General features: G+C 45.0%; 2 protein-coding genes across 6 annotated transcripts in view; one reads left to right on the plus strand and one right to left on the minus strand.

Moving 5' to 3' along the window:
* Window positions 1-3,164: 3,164 nt before the first annotated feature.
* On the minus strand, window positions 3,165-18,149 carry LOC139056017 (glyceraldehyde-3-phosphate dehydrogenase 2-like). Of its 4 annotated transcripts, none has more exons than XM_070533786.1 (9): window positions 18,072-18,149; window positions 16,757-16,825; window positions 15,537-15,633; window positions 14,874-14,980; window positions 11,955-12,072; window positions 11,465-11,692; window positions 9,528-9,788; window positions 4,720-4,817; window positions 3,165-3,472 (listed from the first exon to the last, which is right to left on the minus strand). In XM_070533786.1, exons 2-9 carry the CDS (start codon window positions 16,780-16,782, stop codon window positions 3,403-3,405), a joined length of 1,005 nt encoding a protein of 334 aa, XP_070389887.1. In that variant the 5' UTR covers window positions 16,783-16,825; window positions 18,072-18,149; the 3' UTR covers window positions 3,165-3,402. The 4 variants fall into 4 exon arrangements, with proteins under 4 accessions (XP_070389887.1, XP_070389886.1, XP_070389885.1 ...); XM_070533785.1 differs by lacking the exon at window positions 18,072-18,149 and adding an exon at window positions 17,717-17,760; XM_070533784.1 differs by lacking the exon at window positions 18,072-18,149 and adding an exon at window positions 17,374-17,454.
* A 183-nt stretch (window positions 18,150-18,332) lies between these two features.
* The window catches only part of LOC139056016 (mitochondrial 2-oxoglutarate/malate carrier protein), a 34,955-nt gene continuing 26,424 nt past the window's right edge, over window positions 18,333-26,863 (plus strand). The window contains exons 1-4 of one of the 2 annotated variants that reach the window (XM_070533782.1): window positions 18,333-18,494; window positions 19,731-19,792; window positions 21,320-21,410; window positions 24,653-24,733. In XM_070533782.1, the coding sequence (XP_070389883.1) occupies window positions 18,424-18,494; window positions 19,731-19,792; window positions 21,320-21,410; window positions 24,653-24,733 (305 nt within the window). In that variant the 5' untranslated portion in view covers window positions 18,333-18,423. Of the gene's footprint in view, window positions 18,495-19,523; window positions 19,604-19,730; window positions 19,793-21,319; window positions 21,411-24,652; window positions 24,734-26,863 lie in introns of those variants that run through there. The other variant, XM_070533783.1, reaches the window with a different exon arrangement.

Genomic DNA, 26,863 nt, shown 5'->3' on the forward strand with positions numbered 1-26,863 from the left:
TGGTGCTCGAGGTTGCGTAATCTCGAGTTTTGGCAATGCGTTGAGAGAGGCAGGCGGCACAATCAGCTGTGGGTATGGAGTGGATGTAAAAATGTCGCAGGCATCGTCTTGTACTGCGGATGTGAAGGTATTGTTGACACGAAATGAAACCGTATCTTGGTTGCCGACTCAAATTTAACAAAATTAAGATTTTTTTCTCACTGAAATTCTCTTTTTCCAGTTGCCAATTTTGCCGACTTTATGCCAAGGTTTAACCGTACCACACGAGGGATCCTCAAGGGTGAACAAAGGATAACAATCGGGGGCTAGTAATTATTCAAGCGGAAGTTGCAGCGATGGCCTTGCACTTGCTCGCCCATAGGCGCGGTTGCTCAAAGCCCTCTACAGAACCAACAGGTAGTGCTTGTCATGTAGGATAGAGGCAGTGGCAACCAAGTGCTTCTTTAGCTTCCAAGGAGCACGAGAACAAAGCTCCCTTAAGTGTTCAATCAGCATGAAGGTCACGGTAGACCCTCTTTGAAGTTAGTGTGATCGTAATTGTGCTTGAAAAATTCGCCAATTTTCCAGCAAATAGAGTTTCAACTTTATGTGCCACTCACTGTCTGCGTTCCTTGAAAAAGATGAATGTAAAAGTGAAATGTGGTTCTACAAGAAAGCGATGGTCCCAGACTTGCCACTACACCAGAGCTCACACCTGTAACACGGCCAGCCATATGGCAATGGGAGACGGCACTATCCAGCTCCAACTGGTTGACCAAGCAAGGGCAGCTAAGGCGGCCGTGCTGCGGGGACCACCCACTGCAGATCGGGTGCTGTTCTGGATCGAGTTTTCCCTCTCCAAGACTTACAATGGGAAATTGATTATAAAGCACGTGGTAGAATAATAAGAATGTTCGAGAAGCATGGCGAATATAGTAATTAATAGTAATCACGAGAATAATGCTTGAAATTGAGAATTTACATAAATATTTAAGGATAGAGCAATAAGAATGTGTTGTTTAGCAGCCGTCTACTTCAAGGCGAGGCTTCCACTGATATCCCATCATATCTCTAAATGCATCGCCACGTCTTGACTGGCAATGGACAGATCTGTCAGAAATTCCTAAGTGCGCTCAAAGCGGGAGCACGTAAAAACCCAAGCAACTGCTGTAAATGGCGTTCTGTGCTCAGGTATCAGGTGCTTCCGACAAGTAGCTCTTCGAAGGCTTCCTGTCCACAACTTCTCAATTGCATTGCACCACAGCAGTGAAGTGCTTGTAGCATTCGTAGATGCAACGCATGTGTCCATGTACAGATGGGTACAAAATTGGAACATGGGAGCCGAGGCCGAACTGCACACCAGTGCCCTCTAGCAGCCCCAGGGGAAGCCAGAAATTGGATCACTCATGCGCCCAGGCTGGCACTCGTAGCCAATTCACGCATCTCGCTCCGTTTATTTACTCGCGGAATGGAGCATTGTTTGCAGTTTTTGCAACTCACACTTGCTCGTGTGAAGTCGCCAATAACATATAGCTACACTCACCTGCACCATAGAGTTTCTTACAATAAGTGTTGTTAAAGTGAACTCTGGCGCTGCGACCTTTCAGCCACCACGGGAATGATCGGAAGTACATGGATTTGTCTGATCTCCGTGCTTCTGGATTCAGACGTTCTCTAGCAGGCTTTGTTAATTATGCTTTATATGCCTTCATCGTCGTAAATTGAAGAGGAATCTACACTCTTCAAAGTGCAGAAGACACTGCAAACACACAATTGCTACTAATTGGAACCATTCAGCTTAGATAAATAAACTTTATTAAAAGAATAATCAGAAAAACCACTGATGGTCGGGCCCCTAGTCCAGGGCTCCGCTGGCTCTTGCCATCTTCTTGGCTCTCTGCAGCAGATAGAGCTGGTCGTCGAGGGCCAAGCTGGACAGCAGTGCCTCCCGTTGCTCCCTCGTGGTGTTCTATGTTGTGTAGCGTGCACTCCCATGTAATATGGTATAGGGTGTCGACATAGCCACATTGGGTCATGCCAAGAGTCTCAAGGCCTGCGATAAATTCGTAACGGCTGTTTCATGCTGCTTGTCAATGCATGCATCTGTGGCCTAATGGTTCCGATATTGGGCTTCTGTACTAGAGGTCTTGTGTTCAAATCCTGCTACAGGACAATTTTAATAATGTTTACATAACTATTGATTACGCAGTACCTTGTTGAAAATTACAAGTTTACAAAGTCACGAAGCCATTTGAAGCCAGAAGCACAAAGTTTAGGCAACTCCATGTATACTTCCCAAGATGGCCAAGCCACCCTCTTTGCAGCTCCTGTAGACACTAATGCCAGTTACCTCTAGCAACTATTGTGCGAGACTTACGGCCCGTACCACAGGGGCATGAGCAAAGTGCAGTATCAGCACTATCACACTGACAAGTGTGATAGTGCTGATACAGAAGTCATGAAAGACACTCCGATCCATGGGCAAAAAAAGAAACGGATCCTCTAGGTGGTGTAAACTGGCGATGAGAGCAACTGAAGTGCATGTGTGATACTTTTATTTCTAGCTTCCCCAGGCTGTTAGAGCGCATTGACGCAGTTCATCCAGAGCTCCAGTGTTCCAATGGCTTTTGGTGATACATATCTATATGCACGGCGCCATTCAAGAGTTGGGGCACGCAGCTTCAAGGTAGCATACGATTAACAGCTGATATGGTACACAAATTCTGAAGTGAAGGACGTATTCCTTCTTTCAAGGCTGTTCGCAGCCAATGCCCTGGCAGCTACCAGACATCAGAGAATAGTAGTGTCAACCCTCAACATGGCAAGATATGAAACGGACAGGCACCTGTTGCCCAGTTAAAGATTAGATCCATAACTGGTGCTGTTACCAGCGAAACTGCATGAATTGTGAGCCCAAATATTGTCCATATTTTAAATCGTTTGGAACAAAAGCTTACAAATGAAAAGTTTTTAAGACTTTTCCTTGAGCTCTGAAATTGCCAAAATTGACAAATATATCAGTCCAAGGCCATAAAACATTGTCAGAGCAACTTCGGCATTTCAATAATATAGCGTTTATCCAGCATACCAAATTCATGTGAACCACCACAGCTACGCTCAAGGCAAAAAATTCGCCAGGAGTGTCCACATAATTGCCATCACAATAAAAACTAATAGTGGAGCAGTTGTTGGAGCTCGAGTTTTATTTTAGAGACTTTTACGACACCACGGGAGTCACTACATGGGGCAGCAGTGAGAGGGAGGAACATGTTGGTAACCGGTTGTTGGACATGCACACAGGGCTGGGCTATGGCTAACTCGGGAAAGCAGCAAAGCTGCAGGCAGAAGGGTCGGCAGCTGGCAGTGAGAATTCCTGGTGTAACTCTGCTGGCGTGCCACCCTCTGCTGGCGACGCCCGCACGTTTAGCCCCTGGACTTCATGTACTTGATCAGGTCAACCACACGGTTGCTGTAGCCGTACTCGTTGTCGTACCTGGGAAAAAAAGCGCATATCTCAAAATATAAAGATGTGCCAAAATGTCAAAACTGGTTGTTATCAAGCAGATGGGGGCATTTGCTCCTTTTCAAGGTTAAATGAACTTTCCTTGACACTAAATGTTAACAGTACAAGTACGATTAATTCCACAGCGAGTACATGAAGTAGTTTTGGGCATCCACACGAGTGCTTGGTGGATGGCACTGCAGTCCTGGGCCTTTGAACACTGGGTTGTGTTCAACCAAAGCATTAAAGCCACCATGCTAAAGGGCCTGTCCCACTACTGAGCAGGCATGCCTATCGTTCAGAAGCTCGCAGTGATGAGAACTCGCAAACCATAGCATTCTGCAGGGACACAAATAGGTGGCTTGCTCACAAGCACATTTTGGGCAATACTGTACAGATGTAGGTGTACCTTGCAAGACCCTCTGCCCAGTAATAATACTACCAATAGCACCACCGCTGTAACGTGGCCTGTGGGAATGCTCAACTCTATCATGTTTCCCCGATGTTCATCTTCACCACACGACTACTTCCGTTCTACTTCCCTGCATGCCACACGCGCGATGATTGGAGTCACTGTGCCGATGAGGGTGCCACCCGACGGCACAGATTTTGCTACAAACAGGCAGCTTCCCTTTGGCTCTGGAGCATTGATGAACATGATTGCTTGGATGCGCATCTTTTCACGGGACTGCACCCAAAACTGCCTTGATAGCCTTGTGTGGCAAGTCAAATATCTCAATTCCTCAGTGTGTTCTATTAAGGACCTACGATACGAGTACTTGCATTTCAGCTAGCTGGAATTGTACAAGTAACCTGTGCCGAACCAACAGCAGTGCCATTAACACGCAGCCTAGAGAAGGGAGGAAACAGTTTTCAGTAGCACTTGCTGCAATTTTGCATTGGTAAATTCACTGCTCGTATTCAGCCAAGTGTCCAGCTCCCAACCTGACTGACCACTAGTGTGCCAGAACCGTAGGTGTGCATGCACTCGCTCCTCACAATGCCTGGACTGCACATGCTTACTATTTCATGGCCTCTCTACTGGACACCGACAGGATACTTTGGTGGCGCACTCGAACCAATGTAGCACCTTCTGGACAGCAATGGTTCCCCAGAGAAAGAGCAATAAATGCCCTTTTGCACAGCAGTGTCCTTCGCTACCAAAAGTGCTCGAGGTACCACCCACAGACTGGCACGGCAAGAGCCTCTCTCCCCGAAAAATGGGCAACATGACTAACCACGAGATGAGCTTGACAAAGGTCTTGCTAAGGGCGATGCCAGCCTTGGCATCAAAGATGCTGCTGTGGGTGTCCCCAAGGAAGTCGGTTGACACAACCTGCACACAGAGGGGGGCACCAGTTTGCAGAAACCAACCATCCACAGTTCATGGAACACTATAATAGAATCCGATTTTAGGGCAAGAACTATTGCAACCTATTTGCCAGAGTACGAGTGCTATATCGATAATCATAAGTATAAGAACTAACAGGGACAAGCAAGTGGCAAGGACAAACTAAGCCTGTCCAGCACTACACACATTAGGTTGCACAATCACACAGAGTCTGACACAGCAGAAAAAGCACTGCACAGCAGAAGCCCACTGTAGTAAATGTAGTCAAGCAACCAAGAACCAATTTTAACAAGCCTTGCAGAACATTAATATCACCATTCTTGTTCACTTGCAGTGTATCACTAATATTTTATGTCTCGCACAGTCACAAATCACTCGATAATGCACTTCCCTCGGCAATATCCTCGTATTGTTTCATCGTGGTTGTATACTTGCGCAATCCATTGTATGAGTAAACAGCTCAATTGTATGTCATTTTCTTCCTGCGTGCCATGCTGAAGATGCCAGCGCTCATTCTAATGAGCATCAACATCCCGATGTCATTAATGAGGAGTGTACAATGCACCCTTGTACAACTATCGACACTTACTTTGAAAACTAATCTGTGGTTTTGCAGGATAATCAATGGACTGCTGCTACCATCTGTGTGTGTCCACACATCTCGTTTTCTTCAACTTAACATACCGTATTTGTTCGAATCTAAACAAAGAGCTTTATTTTTTTCAAATAATCACGTACTGAACTATAGGGCTTATTTCAGCTTATTTCAGATGTCTTTAAAAAACGCACCAGTTTATATTGTATTGTATTGGGTTTTATGGCGCATAAGCAATTCAGGCTATCATGCGCCAAACACATGGTATAACTTATTTCAAAAATTGGGTATCCTCAGTGAAAGTCCTTGTACAGACAAGGACTCTGAGCAGCCCAAAAATCAAATGGAGACCTCAGCCTCCTTCTCAGGACTGAGAAAATGGGTGAGGTGCATCATAAGATGCATGAAAAAACTGGGTAAGAATTTTTAGAATTTGTAGTTCGGTGATATATTATATTTCGTTTAGGATCGCTGCGTCTTTCAAAAAACTAAAAACAGATGAAGTTCCTACAAGTGGGTTATCTCCTAAAAGTAGACTGGGATGGAAGGGAATGCGTTCATTGTAAAATACAGTAAAATATTTTTTCCTTAGCCGTTCGAGTTGTGTGCACGAGAATAAAATGAGATTTACAGTGAGTTCATCTCCACATTTCTCACATAAGGGTTTGTCTTGTTTTGTCAGTAGAAAGTTATGTGTTAGGTGTGTGTCCGATGCGCAGGCGGCATAAAATTACTTCTATAAAACGTTCCCGATGCCTGCATGATCTCCATTCTGCCACGATAGGTTTTACTAAATGTAGTTTATAATTGAAATTGATAAATATGGTGCATAGCTAGCGCCATCTAGTATGTATCTGAGTACGTATCAGAGCTCCTGGTGCACACGAGCGACATTGCCATTTTGACCCGTGTCGTATCGGGGCTGGTTCTTTATTCTAAATTATCGGCATACGGCACGGTGTTATCATAATGTCACCCCACAGGCGATGACACTATAGTGCCGCTTTCAAACAAAAAGTGCTAGCCGCATAGGCATCATAAAACGTTCAATTCAGGTGGGACCTTTGGCATCGACGAGAAAGACGTTTGTTGTTGGAGGGGGCAATGGGAGATTCTTTTTTTGAGTGTGCCACAACGAGGATTACATTTACTGTTTGAAGATGACAGCGAAAAGGAAGATAGAGACGAGGCTAGCAGTGATGATGACGTAGAATTAGTTCGGCATGTTCACTATTCAATAAATGCTTTCATTTTGGGAACGCTGTCCTCGCTTTTATTCCTACATTCGAGGCACGTTGTTTTGTTTTTTTCCGGCTTCAGGCTTTCGGGGGTTGGCTCAGAATTGGGGCCAGCCTAGATTGGAGTAAATAAGGTGTTACTACATTGATTTTAAAAAAGGGGAAGGAAAAATAGAAAGGGGGTTTTATGTGCTGCAATAATGATCTGATGAGGCACACCATTGCAGGGGACTCCATTAAATAAAACCACCTGGGGTTCTTTAAGATGCACCGAAATCAATGAGTATTGCATTTTGTCGTCATTGAAATGCAGCCGCTATGTCCAGGATCGAATCTAAGAGGTCAGCAGCATTATGCTATCTATACCCTCTAAGCTACCGCAGTGGGTCTGACAAATATATTTTCCATAATAGAGTTGAACCTCAATATAATGAAGTTGTACTTGCAGAAAAAAACTTCATTAAATCATGAATTTCGTTAATTCGAGGTTTTGCAGCTTCAGCATTAAAAGCAACCTGACAAATTTCTAGACCATTCCTGGCGGATAGTATCTCGTTAGCAAGCACTTATAAACGAATGGCAAGAAGGTGGGGCCATAATAGCATGGTTACAAATGCCACCGTGTGTGGTGCAGATAGCACCGACACCAATGCATCGACGTGGCTCATGGCATCCGAGATTTGCATGTGTTGCGTCGCATGGGACCCGCAATTTAAAAACAAAAGGGTAAAACGATACGGATATCCGCCCCGAGAAACTAAAGAGAAAAAGCCACAGTTTCGTCAGAAAGGCAAAGCATTGATGGCAATAGTAGAGAGAAAACTACACAAAGTAGGGTTCAGTTTTATCGGTTAACAAGCCATTAACATTAACAGATCTTACTAGATGACCACAAACTTGCTGTCAAACTGGCACAACGCGAGCGAACGCTTTGCACCGTTGTCTTGGAAACTTGAGACTGCGCGACCACCAACACTAGACTTGCAGGAACCCAATGCCCATCAAGGCACCATATGTCTCGGCTCGGCCTTTGAAGTTACCGCGGTGACATTGGTTCCCAACATAAGCTGAGTGGCACGCGCCGTGCACTAGAAGGTAGATAGGTGCTGCATTCCCCCCCCCCCCTCCTCCTCCTCGCCATCTCATTTCATCCTAGCACGTGCTTGATCTCGTTACCCTCGTTCACTCCCTTCCCATCTCCCTTGTGGAGAAGGAAGCGTCGGCTCTTGTTTTTCCCCGCCGAGTGCGTCCCGGCACGCATGCTTTGATGGCGTTTTTAGTGTTCCAAGCTTTTCATGCAGAAGGACACTTGAAATAACTTCCTCCTCGGTCAACATTTGTATAGTTCTTTGCTAGGTTTACTAGGCCATACAGGCTTCCAAGCACATGCTTGACATGGCCGAAAACTTTGTTAAGTTGAAACCGTGTCACCGAAATTACTTCGCTAAACCGTGGGGAAAAAAAAAAAATTATATATATATATATATATATACACACACACACACACACATACATATTTGCGGCTTCTTATGATATGACTAATAAAAATTCGGGCCCCTCCGTTAACCCCCTTTCTTCTCGTTATATATATATATATATAAAATAAAATAATTAAGAAAAAGAAAAAAGAAGGCTTTAACATAACTAAGATCGAGAAATGGAAATAGTTCACTACATCGCGAATTTCGCTAAATAGAGGTTCGTTATATCGAGGTTTGACTGTATACTTGTTAGGTTACCTTAACGCCTCTCACTTTTTTTTTGAAGTGAGAACGTTCTCAAAATATTAATGATAACAGCTACAGTGAAACCTCGATATATCGAACACGGATATATCGAATTATTGCGTATATCGAACACTTTCTATATCACGTGGAAAATCGCATGCATTTTTAATTTTTTATTTCGAACGGGGCCGGATGTAAAATGGATATATCGAACTCCGCCGCCCCAGACCAAGTGCGCTCTGTTGACAGGAGGCGAGCTTTCCCGCAACACTCTCGAAGATAGCGGCGGCGCGATGGGCGTTCCCGACTGTTGCGTACGACAGCTCCCACATCGGTTGCGCCGAGGGCGCCATTTGAACGTAGCGGCGTACACACGCGGCGGTTTGGAGCCAGCCACGAGCCCTTCTCTAGGGGAGCGCGCGCTTCGCGCGCTCCCCTAGAGACCGGCCGTGAGCCAGCCCGGCCGCCTCAATCACGCGCGCCCGCGCCCCCGCCGTGCGCGCGTGATCGAGGCGGCCGTGGAGCCAGTCGGAGCGCTTTGTCGGTGCTGAGCCACACAGCATGTGCATTGAGGACTTCGTTGGCGGTGATGACAGCACCGGAACAGTGGCAGAGTTAACAGACGTGAGATCGCGGCAGAAGTGACTGCTGAGCGGCCAAACGAAGACGCTGCCGAGGCTGATCCAGCAAGCGCTGATGTTGCCCCGCTCCCGACTGCAACTGACGCTGTAGCTGCTTTGGCCGTTGTACGCCGCTACTGCGGCGCAATAGAAGGCACTGGACCGTCTCTTGTGGAGCGTTTGGACTATGTTGAGGACGCCGTGGTCAAGCACGCGGTTGCCAATATGAATAAGGCTACGCTGCTTCAGTACTTTCAGCGAACGAAATAAATACTTTGTTTGAAGCTTCATGTGAGTATCTATTGCGCCACGATTGGTTCATTGATTGATTTGTGCTAGTTTTTGACGCGTTTTCTACGTGATTTTATATATCGAATTCTGGCTATATCGAACTATTTTGCGATCACCGCGCTGTTCGATATATCGAGGTTCGACTGTACACATTACAACTATGTCCAAGAGAGCTTGCTTGAAATGCTACTGCAAGAGTTCGAAGTCTTAATGAGTATGCCCACCTCATCTTCAGTGTATCCAAGGATTCCCTTCCAGTGGTCACTGAGAGAGGCAGCCTTGACCACTGCCTTGATCTCGTCGTAGGTAGCCTCCTTGGCAAGGCGGCAGGTCAGATCAACGACCGAGACGTCCGGAGTTGGGACGCGGAAAGCCATGCCGGTCAGCTTGCCATTCAGTTCGGGGATCACCTTGCCCACAGCCTTGGCAGCTCCCGTTGAGGCCGGGATGATGTTCTGGGCGGCGCCACGGCCGTCACGCCACGCCTGTGCACATGGCAGCATGTGGTCAGACATTGCCCTCTGTCTCTCACCCCTGGAGAATCATCTAAGTGCTGTCAAGTTTTGGGAAACGCTGAAGATTTCCCCAGCAAAAATGGCACTGCTCTGCTAAAAACTATCAAGCTTTAAGTGCCCTGTAACAGTTTTCTACAAAAATTACTAGAGGTAATTCTGGTAATGAAATTGCGAGCTTTTATATGCAAAAACCACAATCTGATCAAGAGTCGTGGCATAATGGGGCACTCTGAATTTTGACTGCCTTGGTTTTTTTAATGTGCACCCAATGCATGGCACACAGGCATTCTGGCATCTAGACACCATTGAAATATGGTCACTGCAGCTGGGAATTGAACTCCCGACCTCACGCTTGGAAAAGGCAGAAAAATGTCTCGCAGAGCAAGAAATTTTGTTTGAGGTAACGCTACTGCACAGTTGTAGGTGACTGAATTTGCAGGAGCTCTTTTTTATTCAAGTACATGCAAATCTGCTGGGACCAACAGATCAGTTCGAATTATTGGAGTTGCACTATGTTTTTGCAGCAAACCATGGACCATACCATGAGGTCTCAAACACTCTGCGCAAATGAATGCTGCACAATTACATGCTAAAGGGGCCCTCAAACACTTTTCAGTCCACTGTGTTTCTGTTTTCAATCCACTGTCGGAAAGTTTCAGGTTGCTTAGTCTGAAAGTTGGAGGTGCTCTTACCGCAAGACAAAGTTACAATGTCAAAATATATTTTAGTCACAAACAAATCCCTACCGACCACATCGTTGCCCACTGGCACACACCGCAGGCATCGTCACCACTCGCTACTCTTTGGTTGGTTAAAATCAAAGTTGCTAATAACCAGTGTACTGCAGCAGCCTGTTAAATTAAGATTTGTCTGTTTTGTGGGCTGTACTTTTTTTATATTGTGGGCTGTACTGTAATATTTTATATTAATAAAAGAAATGTAAGTCACTACAATCGCGAGATATGGCAGGTGCGCTGGCAGCACTTTCACCTCTGAGTACTGTTCTATGTTACAGAGAAGTGTGCGCACGAGATGTTAAAACAACAGCTTTTCTCGCTTACGTGCACTCGTCAGTGACCTTGTGAACTCCCCCTCATTTTTCACACGATATACACTCACGAGTGTTTATGCAGCATTTTTCACCTCGGTGCATTCTTGCTGCAGCACCTTTGTTTGCAGTGCTGCGCTGAACTGCCTGCGCAGGCTATGAAAGAGACTTGACTTGGTGCAGTACTAGGATGTTGAGCCAGTAGTGGCAGCCATGAAATGTGCTAGAATGAGCAGTAGTTTACTGCCGTGGTAACAGTACCATCAGCCCACTGGAGTAACTGGAGTAAGTTAACATAGAACATGTAGGCAACCATGGAGTGCAAACTTTCGTTATGTAGGCACTTCAAGCTATTGCCATTGGTGACGAGTGGTAATGTCAGTGGATGAGACCTCGCAAAATTTGAGTTGAGGACACTTTTTTTTTGTATTTTGAAAAACTCATGGCTGAATAACTTAGGACTGCGTACCCCTATTACTGCCATTCTTACTGCATCTAGGTTTCAAACGGTCAAGCTATGCGACCCGAGAATCGCTTGAAAAGTGTTCGAGGCCCCTTTCAATGGAATACTATGCTGGCCACACGTGGGTGCACTTGCCTTGTGGCTCGGTCCGTCCACAGTCTTCTGGGTGGCCGTGGTGGCATGGACGGTAGACATGAGGCCCTCAACAATGCCGAAGTTGTCGTTGATGACCTTGGCCAAGGGGGCCAGGCAGTTGGTGGTGCACGATGCGTTGCTCACAATCTTCATGCTTGGATTGTAGGTAGTGTGGTTGACACCCATCACAAACATGGGGGCATCCGCAGATGGAGCAGAGATGACCACCTGCAGCAACATACGCATTGGAATAAGCAGGACCTTTTAGGTAAAGGAAACGTGCCACCGATGACCAGCTGCAATTGAGTCGTAGGGTTTTACGCCCCAAAGCAACACTGGTGCTATAAGAGGCCACAGAGCAGGGCACTGGGTTACTTGACTACTTTGGGCCTATACAAGCCCAGATTGCACCAATTCGGAACATGTGGCGTGCCTAGAGGGCAGCATTGCTGCCCATTCATCACTACAGCTTATGATGCGCTTCACTTACCCGGTGGGCTCCACCATCAATGTGCAGCTGAGCCTTCTCCAGCGTGGTGAAGACTCCAGTGGACTCCACCACAATCTCGGCGCCAACTTTGCCCCAAGGAATGCTGGCGGGCTTCATCCTGCACATGCCACGCCACCCTGCTTAGAGTCCACCCACTCGAGAGCCAGATGGCAAACAACTCCCCAAATCACATGGAGACATGTTATCAAATGACTACGCTAACCATGCAGTGCAACAAAGGCTGTGTGTTCAAAGAAGAGAGGGGAGTTTGACCACTGTGCACCACTATTTCCTTGAACGATGCTTCCATTCAATCAGCGTCATGCGAAGAGTAATTGAAAGTGCACAACAGAAAAGCCCTTGTTTTTTTCTTTGTTTTTTAAATTTGTTTTTATGGGCCAACACTTCGATATGATTGCGAGACATGCCAGAGTGGGTGATTCTGGATTAATTTTGACCATCTGGTGCACTTTAGCACCCACCCAATGCACGGTGCATGGGCATTTTGAGATTTTGCCCCCACTGAAATGCGGCCGTAATTTGATACCGTGCCCTTGCGCCAAGCTGTGCCAAGCTACTACACCACTGCGGTGGGTGGCCTTTCTGCTTCTCTATTCTACTTGGCTGACACGACCCGCAACTTTTGCAGCGAAGCATGGAGTTGGCGAGACAGGGTATAAGCTTCACGCACAAAGGCTTTGAATAGTCCTTTTTCTTCTTTGGAGCAGTTCACGAGTAATGCTTCGTTTTTTTAGAAGCATTGCTTTTATAAGATAGGCAAAAAATTCGATGAGGTGCTGCCAACTGCTTTTATTTGCTATTTACCCTACCAAGGCTTATGACATAGGCTGCCTCCTTTCCAATTTCTAGCTTCACATATTGAAAAAAAAAAAATTCATTTCTGTTAGTTTGCAGGCTAATCATAAATTGTGTAATAAAACTGGCAACCGCAAAGGGTCTATGCGGTTGCCAGTTTTATTACACAATTTATGATTAGTCTGCAAACTAACAGAAATGAATTTTTTTTTTTTCAAAATGTGAAGCTAGAAATTGGAAAGGAGGCAGCCTATGTCATAAGCCTTGGTAGGGTAAATCGCAAATAAAAGCAGTTGGCAGCACCTCATCGAATTTTTTGCCAATTTTATAAAAGCAATGCTTCTAAAAAAACAAAGCATTACTCGTGAACTGCTCGAAAGAAAACAAAAAAGACTATTCACTTAATAAAAGCCTTTCTGCCCCAACGTGTGCACAAACAAAGCTCTTTTTGCCTTGTGTCACACAGTGGCAGCAGGAAAACAAGAAAATAGCAGTAAGCATTATACATTAAGATGCAGAAGGATCAAAATTTATTCTACGGCTTTACATGCTAAATTTAAGTTAAAAATTTGAGGCCCGCACCACTGCTATATGAAATCCTGCAAGTGAAATTCTTGCTACAGGTTTTCTTTTATTAAAGGAGCTTTTTAAAAAGAAAGACTTAATTTCACTATAGTGGCTGAACAAAGCACTGCTGCTTTAGCTAGTACCCATAGCTTGCACCTCAGATCTGCCCTTAATGTACTCACCAGACATCACTACTTTCTTTCGACAGTTATTAAACCAAGTAAAATAACAAGACCGAAAAACAAGAACACTGCAAGTAGACACTAAGAAAGTGCTAACAACCCTCAAGCCTAATGGAACAAGTGAATTGCGAGGAAAAGTGAAATGGGAGACGGAAGCGGTCCCAAGCCTGATAGTATGTATTCAAACATAAACAAGCTCCTCAGGGCACTGAACTCATGCACAAAACACACGCAAAGTGCTGTGTTGCATGCCAGTTGGCTAGACAGCAGGCTGGCAAGACCGTGAGCTAACAAAACAAGAGTGGTAAAATAGTACACATAGCATTGCAGACGGCAGGGCAGGTAAATCACAGAAGCTATAAAGTTGACAGAAATAGACGAAGAAGAAACAGGGACAACCACCATTCACAACCCACAAGTGTTAAATTTAGCAGTGTCTAGGAAGGAGAGGCGTCCTCCATCAAATGGCCTTGGAAGCGGAAGCCTAGCAGCGGCTGCACGCCAAGTGTGGAAACAACAACAATGCGGGCGTGGAACAATGCCAGCAATTCGGCTCTGCAGCCAGACCACTCAACTTGGACGGCGGCCAACTCCCAGCGGGGATGAACAGCTTTATCCTGTCACGCCTCACCCCCCAAAATTGGGCCCAACAGTGGACCAAATCTCCACTCTGCAAGCTCGAACTGTGCCTGGCCTATGTTGACGCTTCTATGTTTTCAAGTCAAATAGACAAAATGCATGCCAAAATTCTGCTCCCTTTGGAGACTCTTTTTAACATACTAGCTTTACTGTTGCAAACTTGTTTTTGATGGAAATGCTTACTATAACTTAATGCAGCTGTTGCTAACGTCAACTTGTGATGCATCATTCTACATTAGCTGAATTACAAATAGCAGATGCCACTTTAGCTATCTACAGACTACAGTTACTTCCCATATCTGATTATTAAAAACAGATTAAACCAGGGTAAGCATACGTGTATGATGAAATAACTCCACACAGTTAACATCGCACTTATTTGTAATAAAAAAAAAAGTGTCATCAACCTGATTACTGTGTCATGCTTCCAGCAAGTGATTGCAGCTTGCACTGACATTTGTTTGCTTGGCTGGTACTATTGTTCCAGAAAGGCATCTGCCCTGTGTTTAACTCTAGATTGTACGAACTGCAAAGATTGCTTTTAGAAAAGAAAAAAACAAGCCACATTTCACTAGAGTTAAGTGGATGACATATCCTCCACCTTGCCTATTTCTGCAGAACTCCTGTGAATAACTGGTCACTGGCTTGCAAAGTGTTTACGTCAGTACTTCAAGGATGCAGCTAAAACGGGTGAGAGCACGAGTGTACGACTTACTCCTGGAAGACGTGAATCTTGTGGCCGTTCACCACAAGCATCCCTCCCTCCTCGTGGACATCGCCATGGTAGCGGCCGTGGGTTGAATCATATTTGAACATGTACACCTGCATTTTAACATTTCAGAACAGCATTAATACAACAACCTTAAAGGAAATATTTACCTTCACCATGACCAAAATTTTCTGCACTCTACTTGTCTCACAAATGCATCCTCTCGGGCAAAGAGCGACGAGGTTCGATTTTCTGTCGGTTACAACCATATGGTTGTAATCTTATTGGGCAGGCTCAAACACCGCTGCAAACCCCCCATGTAACTCGGTACGTAGTTTTCATCTCACTTTAACTACAAAACATTTTTGCATTTCGTCCTCACTGAAATGTTCCCGCCACACTTCGAGCTCAGCAATGCAAGGCATAGTCACTAAGGCACAGTGGCAGGTACTTTGTACTGAAAGCGTTTAAATTACAAGGCAATGTGCACTAATATGACAGACAGCTAGGAGCAATGTTAATATATCCCTGTCGAGGGATATGAACCACAGTACCTTTTATAAGGGACAGTGACAAGCTCAGTAAAATGGCAAAGTTAGTACCATAACTGCCTTAAGATGTGCAAAACAATTAAGGTCACAGCCATGTCTTGAATCATGGCGAACTCACCATGTACTTGACATCAATGAACGGATCATTGACAGCCACGACCTCAACGCCCTTGGCGAGTGCGGCACGCAGCACAAGGCGGCCAATGCGTCCAAAGCTATTGGAAGAGCGAAAAACCGTCAGTCTTGTGCAGACAACCACGCAAATGAGACACTAAATACGACACCATCACCAGTCACATTTATTTTACTGATCATGTGTCAAATGATGCAATCTTGCCCAAAGTTGCAATAGGCATTTCATGCTGCGCGAGGTTCTCAACAGGTGCACATTCTCATTCCATCCAAGGGGTTATAAAAAAGCTAGAACATTGAAGGAAATGCCAATACTGACAGCCGACGGCGAGTGCAACAGCCTGATCTTTTGGTGCCCGATACAAAAATTACACAATCTGCAGTCACAACAAATATATACTCCAGTGTCCCCGGGTGTTGCTACTGTGTCAAAAGTAAGTTGGTAATCCATGTTCTACAATGGATCAGATTTTCCCTCTGTGTGTGCAAAAAGAAATGTGTATCTGTTGCTTGCAAGCTGTGGTTGCAGAAGCCTTTGTCAGGCGCGTAAAGCACCTTTGGCTTCTGTCCCTTTCCCCGTGTATGTATGTAAGAAAAATATACTACTCCCGAGAGAAAACGAATAAAAAAAACCGACTGCGGTGAAAACACGCTCGAGATCAGCGCGTCCTGCTACGCTAGACGGCAACGATGACGTAACGCTACTATCATCGATCCAGACAGAGAATGGGAGGAGAGGGAGCTGCCACAACATCCCCGCGGGATACGACCCCCCCCCCCCCCCTCGCCCCCCGCCTCCTGCGGATACCAAGCCGGACGCCGAGCGTGTCGGGTTGCGCTTGGCAGACAAAGGAGGTATACGAGATCGCGAAAAGTACGGCTCGCCGTAGCGTCCGGCGCTTCGCAGTTATCAGCTAACCACACAAATGAGTGGCTGCAAGGACATCGCAATGGGCTTGTCCGCTCGATTCGAGCAGCAGACGCCGCCGCTGTTTGGGGCTGCAGCAGCCATGACAGCTGGCGTAGAGGTCACGTCAATGAGACGCCGGCACAAGAGCGTGCCGGTGGGCACGGCGGCACGCTTGGACCAGTCACCAGGAACCGAAACCGATTCAAGGAAACGCCAACGCGATTGCGAAACCGATGTTGTGACAACACACGAAAGAAAAATGTGACGGATCGCGACAGAAACGCGCGGAAACGTACCCGTTGATGCCGATCTTCGCGCTCATGTTGCTGCTGGTGCCCGAGTCACGGAATTGGCTGAAGAATAACCTGAAAGAGAAAATATTGCTGTAAGTACGCGAGCACAGTGCCCCGGAAAGAGTACCGGGCCCTTGGAAATTGGGCGCGTGAACAACGCTTCTCGATCGGACAAAACGTCACGATTAGCCAGTGGGCTCGGATGGTAACCTTTGATGCGAGAGCGGCCGAATAGAGAACGTAATTTATGCACAAAACACGATTAAAGGAGGAGGAAAAGCACGGCACGGTCTGCTAGTAGGCCTTATCCTACAGGAAAGCTGAAGTGCCACTTGCAATGCGTGCCGGAGGGATATTAAAGGGATAGAACAGGAAAACGCCCATATCCTCTGCCAGGACCGCGAGCCCGTACAAACGAGGCTGGCTAACTGACGGTCGAGCGGCCTTGGAAGTGCCACATCGCTACACGCCAACGACGGCAAGATCACCAAGAGCCATCGCGGAGCGCTAAAATCGCGGACGTGCACGTAAGCACCTAGCCTATAAGCTGCGACCGCCAGTAGGTAGGCGGTTCGCCCAAAGGCGGCGAGTCAAGAAATCGGAGCAGACGCGGTACCGACCGGCCGTGCTCGGCGACGCTCGAGATCTCCTGGCCCATGCGCGGGGATGCTACGCAAAGCGCGAGCGATCGCAGCGCGTGCCACGCGCTCGCCAACGGCCATCATTTGTTGCTGCTGTTACGCGCAAGCGTTCCCATTCGCGCGAATAGCTCGTTGCACGTACTTGCACCGTAAGTGCAGGCCGCACTTACTCAACACTCGACTAGCATTTGCTCAAATAACTTCGCACGCTGTAACGCGTGTGAGAACAGACAGGAATTGGAAATGCCGGCATAGCGTCTGCCGGCTGATGCACTTGCAACTGCCACGCCCGCCGATTGTGCGGGAGTGCAAGCGAAGCAACCTATTCGGACAAAATAGGTGCTGCGACATTTATGAGCAATGATGGCGCAAGCGAGCTGAATGTACAGCCTCCCTGATTTTTAATAATATAGCGCGAGCGTCGACTGAACTGCTGGTGAGCGCTTTAAAACGGCGATAAGCGTGCAAAAAGAGCGTGCAACAAGGCGAGTGCAACAAGGCAACAAGGCTCGTGCGCGAACTCTCGCCTTGTTGCACGCTTATCGCCGTTATAAGCAGTTATAAGCAGTTCAGTCGACGCTCGCGCTATATTATTAAAAATCAGGGAGGCTGTACGTGACATTTAAGTCAATTAAACCGCGACGCGCAAGCATTATCGATGCCATTCACAGACTCACCTAAGCTGCCGACAAGGTCAACTGAATGAAAGCGCGGAGCTCTTCAGTAGTTTTGTTCGTAGTTGTAAATCTCAAACCCAGACCTTAGCGCATGCAATGAAGCGTTAATTCTAGAATTGCATACAATAATTAAATAATTTCGTACCATTTATAAATTTTTAGAATAAATTTAACGATGTCTTTTTCAATACTTAAACCATATTGGATTTACGCACAAGTGTTGCTATCAGCATCATTATCACGCCCCTTTATTGTTGTTGTTTTCGGTTTCGCGGGCGTCGTCCGCAATCGGCGACCTTCAGCAGTCAGGGGCGCACGGTTATTTGGCACTAGCACGACCACCAGCGGGATCATGTCAGCGCAGACAGCTCCGCCGAAGACGATACCGAAACCCGTGAGGTTTCTGTTCGGTGGCTCTGCCGGGTAAGCCGAGTAAACCGCAGTGTCAAAGCGACTCGCTGTTCATGTCTCAAAAACCGGACCGATCGCCGGCCGGTTGCTTGTTGAAAGCCGACACTTCCAAACATCGTAGCCTCCCGGCGCCTTCATTCTGGCGCTAATCTGTGGGATGTAAGCGAGATAACGTCTCCTAACTTTCTGTAGAACAGAAGATGCAGCGGGCTCACAGGAAACTCTGTGTGAAACGAACACGTATACTTATAGATCACTGAACTCGGTCTTGCAATTATCATAACCGCAACAGCTCGCCGGTAGATGAATTCGCTCATGACAAACGATGTCTGCTCAGTTGATATGCACTGTCCTTCTTGTTAATTGACTCGGAGAGATTTCTGTACTCGGCCTATTTGTGCTCAAAAAAACGCGCGAGTGACGTGACAAAAGCAAAAACATTTATTACGGCTCTTCTAGAGCGGACAACCATACGTATGCGTGTGTTAGCGAGAAATATGGGAAAAGTTCGTGTGCGTGATCCTTGTGGGCATTTCACTGCGTTGATGTATATACTCTCGGATTTATATATATATCTATATGCGGACAAACGTCCAGCTACGCAAAGAGCCATCCACAATCACACTGCAAAAGTTTGCGAATATTCTGGATCAAGTTCGCAATAAAAAAAAAATCTTTTTTTAATGATGTTAGTATATAAAACAGGCGCATCACAATGCGGTTATTTGCATTCCCCAGGATGAAGATATTTATTTTATATACAGCGATCAAGTCTACCCTGGTCATACTGGCATACAGTAAAGATGCAACAGTTCCGGACAAGGACAAGCGCTTGTCCTTGTCCCACTATATTAAGACATATGTTATTATAGAGAAATAAAATTCGATATATTAATTGATTTTCAAGATTCTTGCGTCTCATTGTAGACAAGCACTTCACTTCAAGAATTAAAGAGCCATATATCCTTTGTAAATACTGTGATTGAATGCTCTGGGATTCCGCATGGCTCCCTTCGCAGCCAAAAGCCTTGACAACTGGCTGAGGGCCGGCTAGTGACTAGTACAGGAGCGATGGTGAACTGAAACACTTCAAGTGGCTCCACATTGTGTTGTAAGAACAGGCGAGTGAGGCAAACTCGGTGTATTGACCCAACTTCGCTTTGTCGCATTCATAGCTGTAAATAGATTGTGCCACACATTACAGAGTATAGTGCTCTCAGAATTGTTCTCACAGACTTGCGCGTGCAGGATGGCGGCCACGCTGTTTGTGCAACCACTGGACCTGATCAAGAACCGCATGCAGTTGAGTGGCAAGTACACGCCGACAGCTTTGCATGTGTATAGAAAAGTAGACCAGCGGTGATCTGTCAAATTGCTGGCCTCACAAACCACTTAACCTGGATGCAACTTAAATTACTTCGGGGACCTTGTTCCAAACTAGAAATACATGTTTTGCTCACTGTCATGAGTGAGATGTGCAGCCTGTGATAAGCAAGGTGGATGATGTTGCATGCAGGGAGGTGACGAGAATGGCGGTGACAGATTATGTTGCAAGACAGTGAAGATCACCAAAATCGCAAGTCAGGTTTAAAGTTAGCCTTGTTTATCATTTTAAGTTTTACCTGGCTCTGTGGGCAAAACACGCTTTAACACTTACAGAGCAAATATACACTGTGTCCCGGAACACAAGCAATCAGACCTAAGCTCTTAAGAAAGGCTGGACTGAAGCCAGATGTACCTGACATGTACACCCGTACATTGGGTTGTGGGCAATAAAGTTGCAGAGACATTACTGCAGTTCCTGCATGATGCAGGGTTACAAGCTTTTATGTGATTTTCGTCCATGCCCCATATATCTTTGGCAAAACCTCTAGGAAAAAAAAAAAAAGAAAATAGTAGACTCACTTGGCAGATATGTTTATTCTCATTAATGGTATATCCCAACGGAAACTCTGTCTTGAGGGTCCACAAACAGCAGTTGGAGAAACACCGGACCATTGTAGAACATTGATTTTATCCCAGGAGTGGACGTCTATAAATAATTTCAAGGGAAATTACCTAGACTTGTTTTGTGTTCACTTCATAATGGCCTTGCATGGCACAGGTGTTATATGGATGAGAAAGAAATGAGGTTTATTGGAAGTACATCTTTTGCATTCCTTTTTTTTTTCTCATTCATGTGTTGTGTGCACTTTGAAGGTACAGTGTGAATTGCTAACAAGCCTGTCTAGGCATTTGTGCAGATTATTTCATCCTGTGGTTATTCGCCAGTTCCAGCTATTTTTTGAGTTCAGCAAAGCCTGCGGTCATTTCAGATATGAGCTCCTTTTCATGGATTTCAGCCTCTTAGATTACCTCAAATAGAATAATCTTTCCTATTGTCATCTAGCCTCTGTAGACCTTGCTGTTGCTACATTCAGGTAACATTGCTAAAAGTTCATCGCTAAAGGATTTCTTTTAAGCACAGTTAACAGCTGACACAGACAAAGACAGGTAAGAAAATAAAAAATAAGGAAAGAGAAACAACAGGACAGCACTTTACTCACAGCTGAAATTTTTTGTTGAAACACCAATATATACAGGAACAATGAAATTTGTGTGTGCAATTTGTAATTTTTTTATTTTCTTTATTCTTTTTGTGCACCAGCTGTTGCAAAAATATCCTTCACGATGAAGATAGACCAGCTAGCCCGTCTCGCCATATTTCTAAGAGTCTTAAAGAAAACAAAAGGGCACAGTGTGACAAAAAGCAATGCAAACTGTAGTTCAGTATGTGCTGTGAAAGCTGTCGTAACAAGACGTTTCATGATCACCACTGCTGCCACTTTGACCTGCAGGCGAGGGCGGCAAGTCCAAAGAGCACAAGACAAGCCTACACGCCATCCGCAGTGTCATCCAGAAGGAGGGCATCCGAGGGATGTATGCCGGGTGAGAGACAAATTATGGCCCACTCATACTTATTTTGCTTGCCCACAGGGCCCTACAATGTTGCTACGATGTTGTTGGTGAACTAGTTGGTACATGACTGCGAAAGTAAACTGCATGGGACTAAACGGAAAGACACGTACAAGGCAGGGCTGCCGCTGCTAAACGAAGGTTTATTTCACTCAAGGCTGCTCTTAAACCTTGGAAAAGGAGGGAAAAGAAAAGATAGAGAAGACAACATATAATTCACATATGTAGCATGGTATTCAATGCGACTACAATAAGACCTGTCAGGGAGGACATATCAATGATGTTATGAATGATTTTTGCTTGTGATAGACTTCATGGCTCTGAGGCCAGCTTTGTTGAACAGACGTTTGTTAAGCCAGAGCTGTGTTTCTGAGGAAGAGTGACAGCAAAAAGTTAATTGCAATGGCAGCAAAACAAGCTCGTAAAAAGCAGTCAAAGTAGATGGCGATGGTTCCGTTAATGCCAAATGTTTTATAGTTGTAGCACTTTTCATAATCATTTTGCTTAATGCCTGCAATATCACCATTTTGCCCAAGTGTCTGATGAATGGGCTTTCATAGTTCACAGCAGGTATAGTGTTACATTCAACTTAACATGCTACTGTATGGCCACATTGTTTTGCCCTTTGTGGGCAAAAAAAAAAAGGAACAAGGAGCTGTTACTGGTGACAGAAAACTTTGTGCAAGATGCAATAATAGATTGCCATGCCATAGTGCTACTTTAGTGTTCCGTATTGTTCCTTTGAATCTCTGTATATATGGCCACCTATATATATTTAAATGTTTGAGTTTTGAAGGCTATATCTGTGCCACAATGGGATCATGAATTGCCACGCATGTGCAAAATAGAAAGTCATCAGCTGATCCTCAAGGGAAAAAAAAATGTTGCAAAGAACGTATTGAATTCATTATTTATAATCATGAAATTTTTGTGATATCGTCTGAGTGGGCTAATATAATTTATCTTCTATTCTTTTAAGAATTCTTGAAGCAGGAGTGTTACATTCCTTCTAGAGAATCTGTCGATTTTGTCTCTTGCACACTTCAGCAACATTTCTTCAGATACCATTGATGGGACAACCTGTATTTTTCCATTATCTGTTCATTTAGAATTGGACTTGTGCTATTCATTTTCAGAGGTGTAAGCAGGCAGGATAAATGTAGCGGAGTGTTGATTTCGGGACATTTGTCAGTTCTGCTGTGAAGTTTTGTTTGTAAGTGGCTGGAAAGCTGTGTCGTTATCTCACCTAGAACGTCAAACAATGCTGCAGTTGACGACTCTTAGAATACACTCGGAGCATTAGACCAAAATGCTACCTTTTTGCTGAATATAGAGGCGGACCTGGAAAGACCAGTTAACACAATTCTCATGACCCTTCTCTCATTCACAATGGGAGTAAATTTGTATGAGTTGTGACTTTGTCCTTTTCTTTATCTTTACGTGCCTTCTCTCAGATACATCTTATCTGCTCTTCTTACCACCACTCGAAAAGGTACACATGTCTGCCCAGATTATTTGCCCAGACAGGCTGTTGTGCAACCTGGGAGATATGGGCAAAAAAAGTTGGGGAAAGAGAAAAAAACGGAGTAGTGTAAGCACGTCTGGCTTACGTGATAACACCTGCCCTTGTCTCCCAGAAAATTTACAATAAGTTTGGAACTGCGATTTGGAGGCAAGAGCACTGCTATGGCTGTCGTTGGTGCTTTTTGGTTGGAGTTCAGTCGAAGTCGGCAGCATGATGGACAAGTGCCTACAAGAATAAACACTGGCATATAGGATAGTCTTGCTTGGTTTGCTTGCAAATTATATTCCAGCTGTTACAGGGATGGGCTTGATTTAGGCAGCATCGGGGGCATGATAGAACCAGCCTGGCAGTGAATCATGGAAATTAGTAACTGATATTTGTCAACTACTCTGCAGCCCTGAACCAGTGCTTTTGTGGCATTAGCCACATGTGGGAGAATCTCCAAAGTGCGCACCATGTGTTTTTTTAGTTCAAACAAAATTTTTTTAAAATTGACCGTGGCAGGTGGTGGTGGTAGCACAATTTGGCCTCTTCTGGTGGCTTACTAAATAAGGCAGCCATTGCCTGCATCGAGAATTGAATGCTCAGTTCATGAATTGACAATGTTTAACAGACTGACTTTCAATTCTTCACTTCAGGTCTCCATGTCATATGGAAGTCATATTCACTCAGCAGAAATTTTAACTGTGATACGATTTTTCAATATATCTGACGCCCGAAATGTGCCATAAAATACATACACTGGCCATCCATTTATAATAGTTTTTCAAAAGCCTTGTTTGTGCAGTGTGCAAAAGAACTTGCTAGAATGCCAGTTCTGACAGATTTGGGGATCAATACCCCAAAACTGCTGCTAGTTTTGAGATTTGTTAGCTGAACGAGACTCCAAATTAGAAAACACTTTGTTAATTAACCAAAAGAACATATGAATTTGTTTTACAAGTAATACTGTCTGCATGTCCACCTGAAGGTGTGTAATTGTGCTATCTGGCCTTAAGAACGCCAATCAACAGTGGTATACACTACTGCACATTTCTGGCATCGCTGAGACATTAACCCAGGCTCTTATGTCTGAGGTTTGTGCATGACCCATAACATATGCGCAGCCTCTACTAATGAACAATGGACGTATTCTCAAGGTGCTGACACTCAGTATCATTGTGCAGGTAAATACTATCCGAAATAGACTCCCTGTCACCAATTGAATGTGCCTGATGATGACGAGAAAGTGTCACCTGCAAGTGTTGTCACCACTGCAGCAGGAGATGACAAATTGATATGAAAACTGTGCCCCAGTAAAGCCAGTGACTGACAATGACTGTTTCTAAAATGTGCACATTATGCAGGTGTCCCTGATGTATCGAGATCAGGCTCTACACATAATTATGGGTGTAGAATAATCAAGGAGCGGGATCTCTGTACTGGATCAGTCAAGCGGCAGGAAACTGTCATATAGCATGAATAGCACTGGCTTACGCAAGCTGCCCTTCTCCCACACGGTGGTGTATTGAGAATGTCCAGGCGTTTTTTTTTTTTTTTTGCATATCCTAATTCTGTGCATAGCCTCAGTAATATTCTGAAAGCTGTTGCCCTTCTTGACTGCCTTGTGATGTGCCTGACTGTGTCTGTTCAGATAGTGCAGGCACAAGGAGGGGCAGGGAAGTGCCAATGAAAATAATTCTGCTTGCAGGCTGTCAGCTGGTTTGCTGCGCCAGGCGTCCTACACCACTGTTCGCATGGGAGTGTACACATCGCTCTTTGAGACCTTCAGGTATTTGACCACGCTGCTCGCATGTGTGTTGTAACTTTTTCATGCTTCTGTTCTTGCAAAGTGTCATCGTGTCAGTTTTCTGCATAAGCAGTGATACAATAGAACATTGAAGAGCAACGAATTCTTACCATATCGGTATTATATATTCCCCTCAGTACGTTACGAAGTTTGCGGAAGCATATGTGACTTTGGGCTGTGATTTTAAAAAATGTAGCACAGACATCTTTATACTTCTAACCCTAAAATATGTGTCCTAAAGTTAAAGAAGAAACCTTATTAATGCAGCAACAAACAGTGTAGAATGTGCCAACATGCTGCTGGCTTAGATTATTTTTTCATCATTAGTGATTGTACAGAATTTGCGTGTTACATGCTATGTCCAAAAGCAGCCATCAGTAAAAGTAAGAGGTGCCATCCATTATGTTATGTGTGGCTTTTATTGAATCGAATTGAATCATGGGGTTCTACATACCAAAACCATGCTTTGATTATGAGGCATGCAGTAGTGGGGGACTCCAGATTAATTGTTGACCACCAGGGAATCTTTAGCAAGTCCCCAATACACGAGACATGGGCTTTTTTGCATTTCGCCTCCATCGAAATACAGCCGCCGCGGCCGGGATTTCATCCTGTGACCTCTTGCTTAGCAGTGCAACAGCATAGCCACTAAGCCACTGTGGTGGGTTGTAGCTTATATCTGCATACTAAGTTAAAATTCAGATCTCTAGTCATTTTTCTATGTATCATTATTATTATATATGTTTTAATACTGCATGTTAAAGTCATTGGCTCTTAGCCAAAATGTGAAACTTTCACCAGCTTTGGGTTCTTGGTGTGAGTGTGAAAGTGGTAGTCCCATAATTATGGTGGACTAACCCTGATAAATAGTTTTGCTGATGGTCAAGTACAACTGTGTCTGTAAATATTACCCTGACTGAACTCGGCAGGCTCTTTTTTGCGCATATCTTACTGTATGCTTCTCTTTGCTGTACAAATATCTGCAATAAAAAGTGTGCCAGCATCCATTTGCTGACAATACTGTGCACAGATTAGTAATTAGTAATTGAGGTCAATTTCGTCACTGTGCACAGATTGGCATACGCATTCTGCTGCGTCTTGAATAGACATTGCAGTAAAAGCAATGAATAAGGCTGGTGCTTTCCATCGATCAGAGTGCCAACTGTTTTGCATTAACATTCCATAAAAAAATTGTATTTCTGACCCAAAATTTCTGTTTTCAGCTAGCTGGGTTGAGAAAGTAAGCACGTGGCCGCATCTGGCTTTATTTTGCTGTTACAAATAAGGTTACATATAATATACATAGAATAAGTGGGGATAATCTGTATGCAATAAACAAAGGTACAAAGAGAACAGAACGTGCAGCAAAGTTGTGTGAAAAAAAGGCTAACTGTGGTGTGGTGTCCCAAGTATTGAACCCGTGAACCATGTGTTCATTTGATTGTACGGTAGTGCCGCGCATCATTTTTACTTTTATTAGTTTCTTTTTCTGTTGTTTTACATCATGTCAACACATCCCTCTGTTGCGTCTACGACTGACAGCCAAATAAGCCATAGTTGCCCCTGTAAAAGGGCCCCGAACCACTTTTTATCGAAGTGGAGAAAGGCATTTTAAGTGAAAATAGGCAATTTCATAGATACTTTGCCGCAAAAAGTACTTCAATGCATTCAGCAGAAGCGGAGTTATTGGCAGTTAGACACGGTCTCCGCTGTGCTGCCGTTCCTTCTCCCGTTCCTTGCACTGCGAAGGCTACGGCATAGTGGGGCGTGCCCACGATGCTCCGCCTTCTAATTGTCACCGTGGGGCACAGTTTGAATTTCATTTTGGATGTTAACGTAAACGCCACGACTTCTGCCTTTGGTGCTTACGATGCACTAAACATAAGCCAAACGCGGTTGTCCTCAGCGAGCTGCAGTGCGCTTAGCCAGTGGGCTCGTGGCGGCACCCTGTGGCGGCCGCGGTATCTACGCCATTTAGGTGACCACTGCTAAATGTCAGCTGTCGACCAATAGCAACCGTCTAGTGAAATGGCAAAATAGTGCGTCCGATGATGAAATAGGGCATCTAGAAGAGAGTGAGGACAGGGCCTTCTGTTGATAAGAAAGCGTTTG

The sequence above is a fragment of the Dermacentor albipictus genome, chromosome 2, assembly GCF_038994185.2.
Source record: "Dermacentor albipictus isolate Rhodes 1998 colony chromosome 2, USDA_Dalb.pri_finalv2, whole genome shotgun sequence".
Taxonomy (NCBI): domain Eukaryota; kingdom Metazoa; phylum Arthropoda; class Arachnida; order Ixodida; family Ixodidae; genus Dermacentor; species Dermacentor albipictus.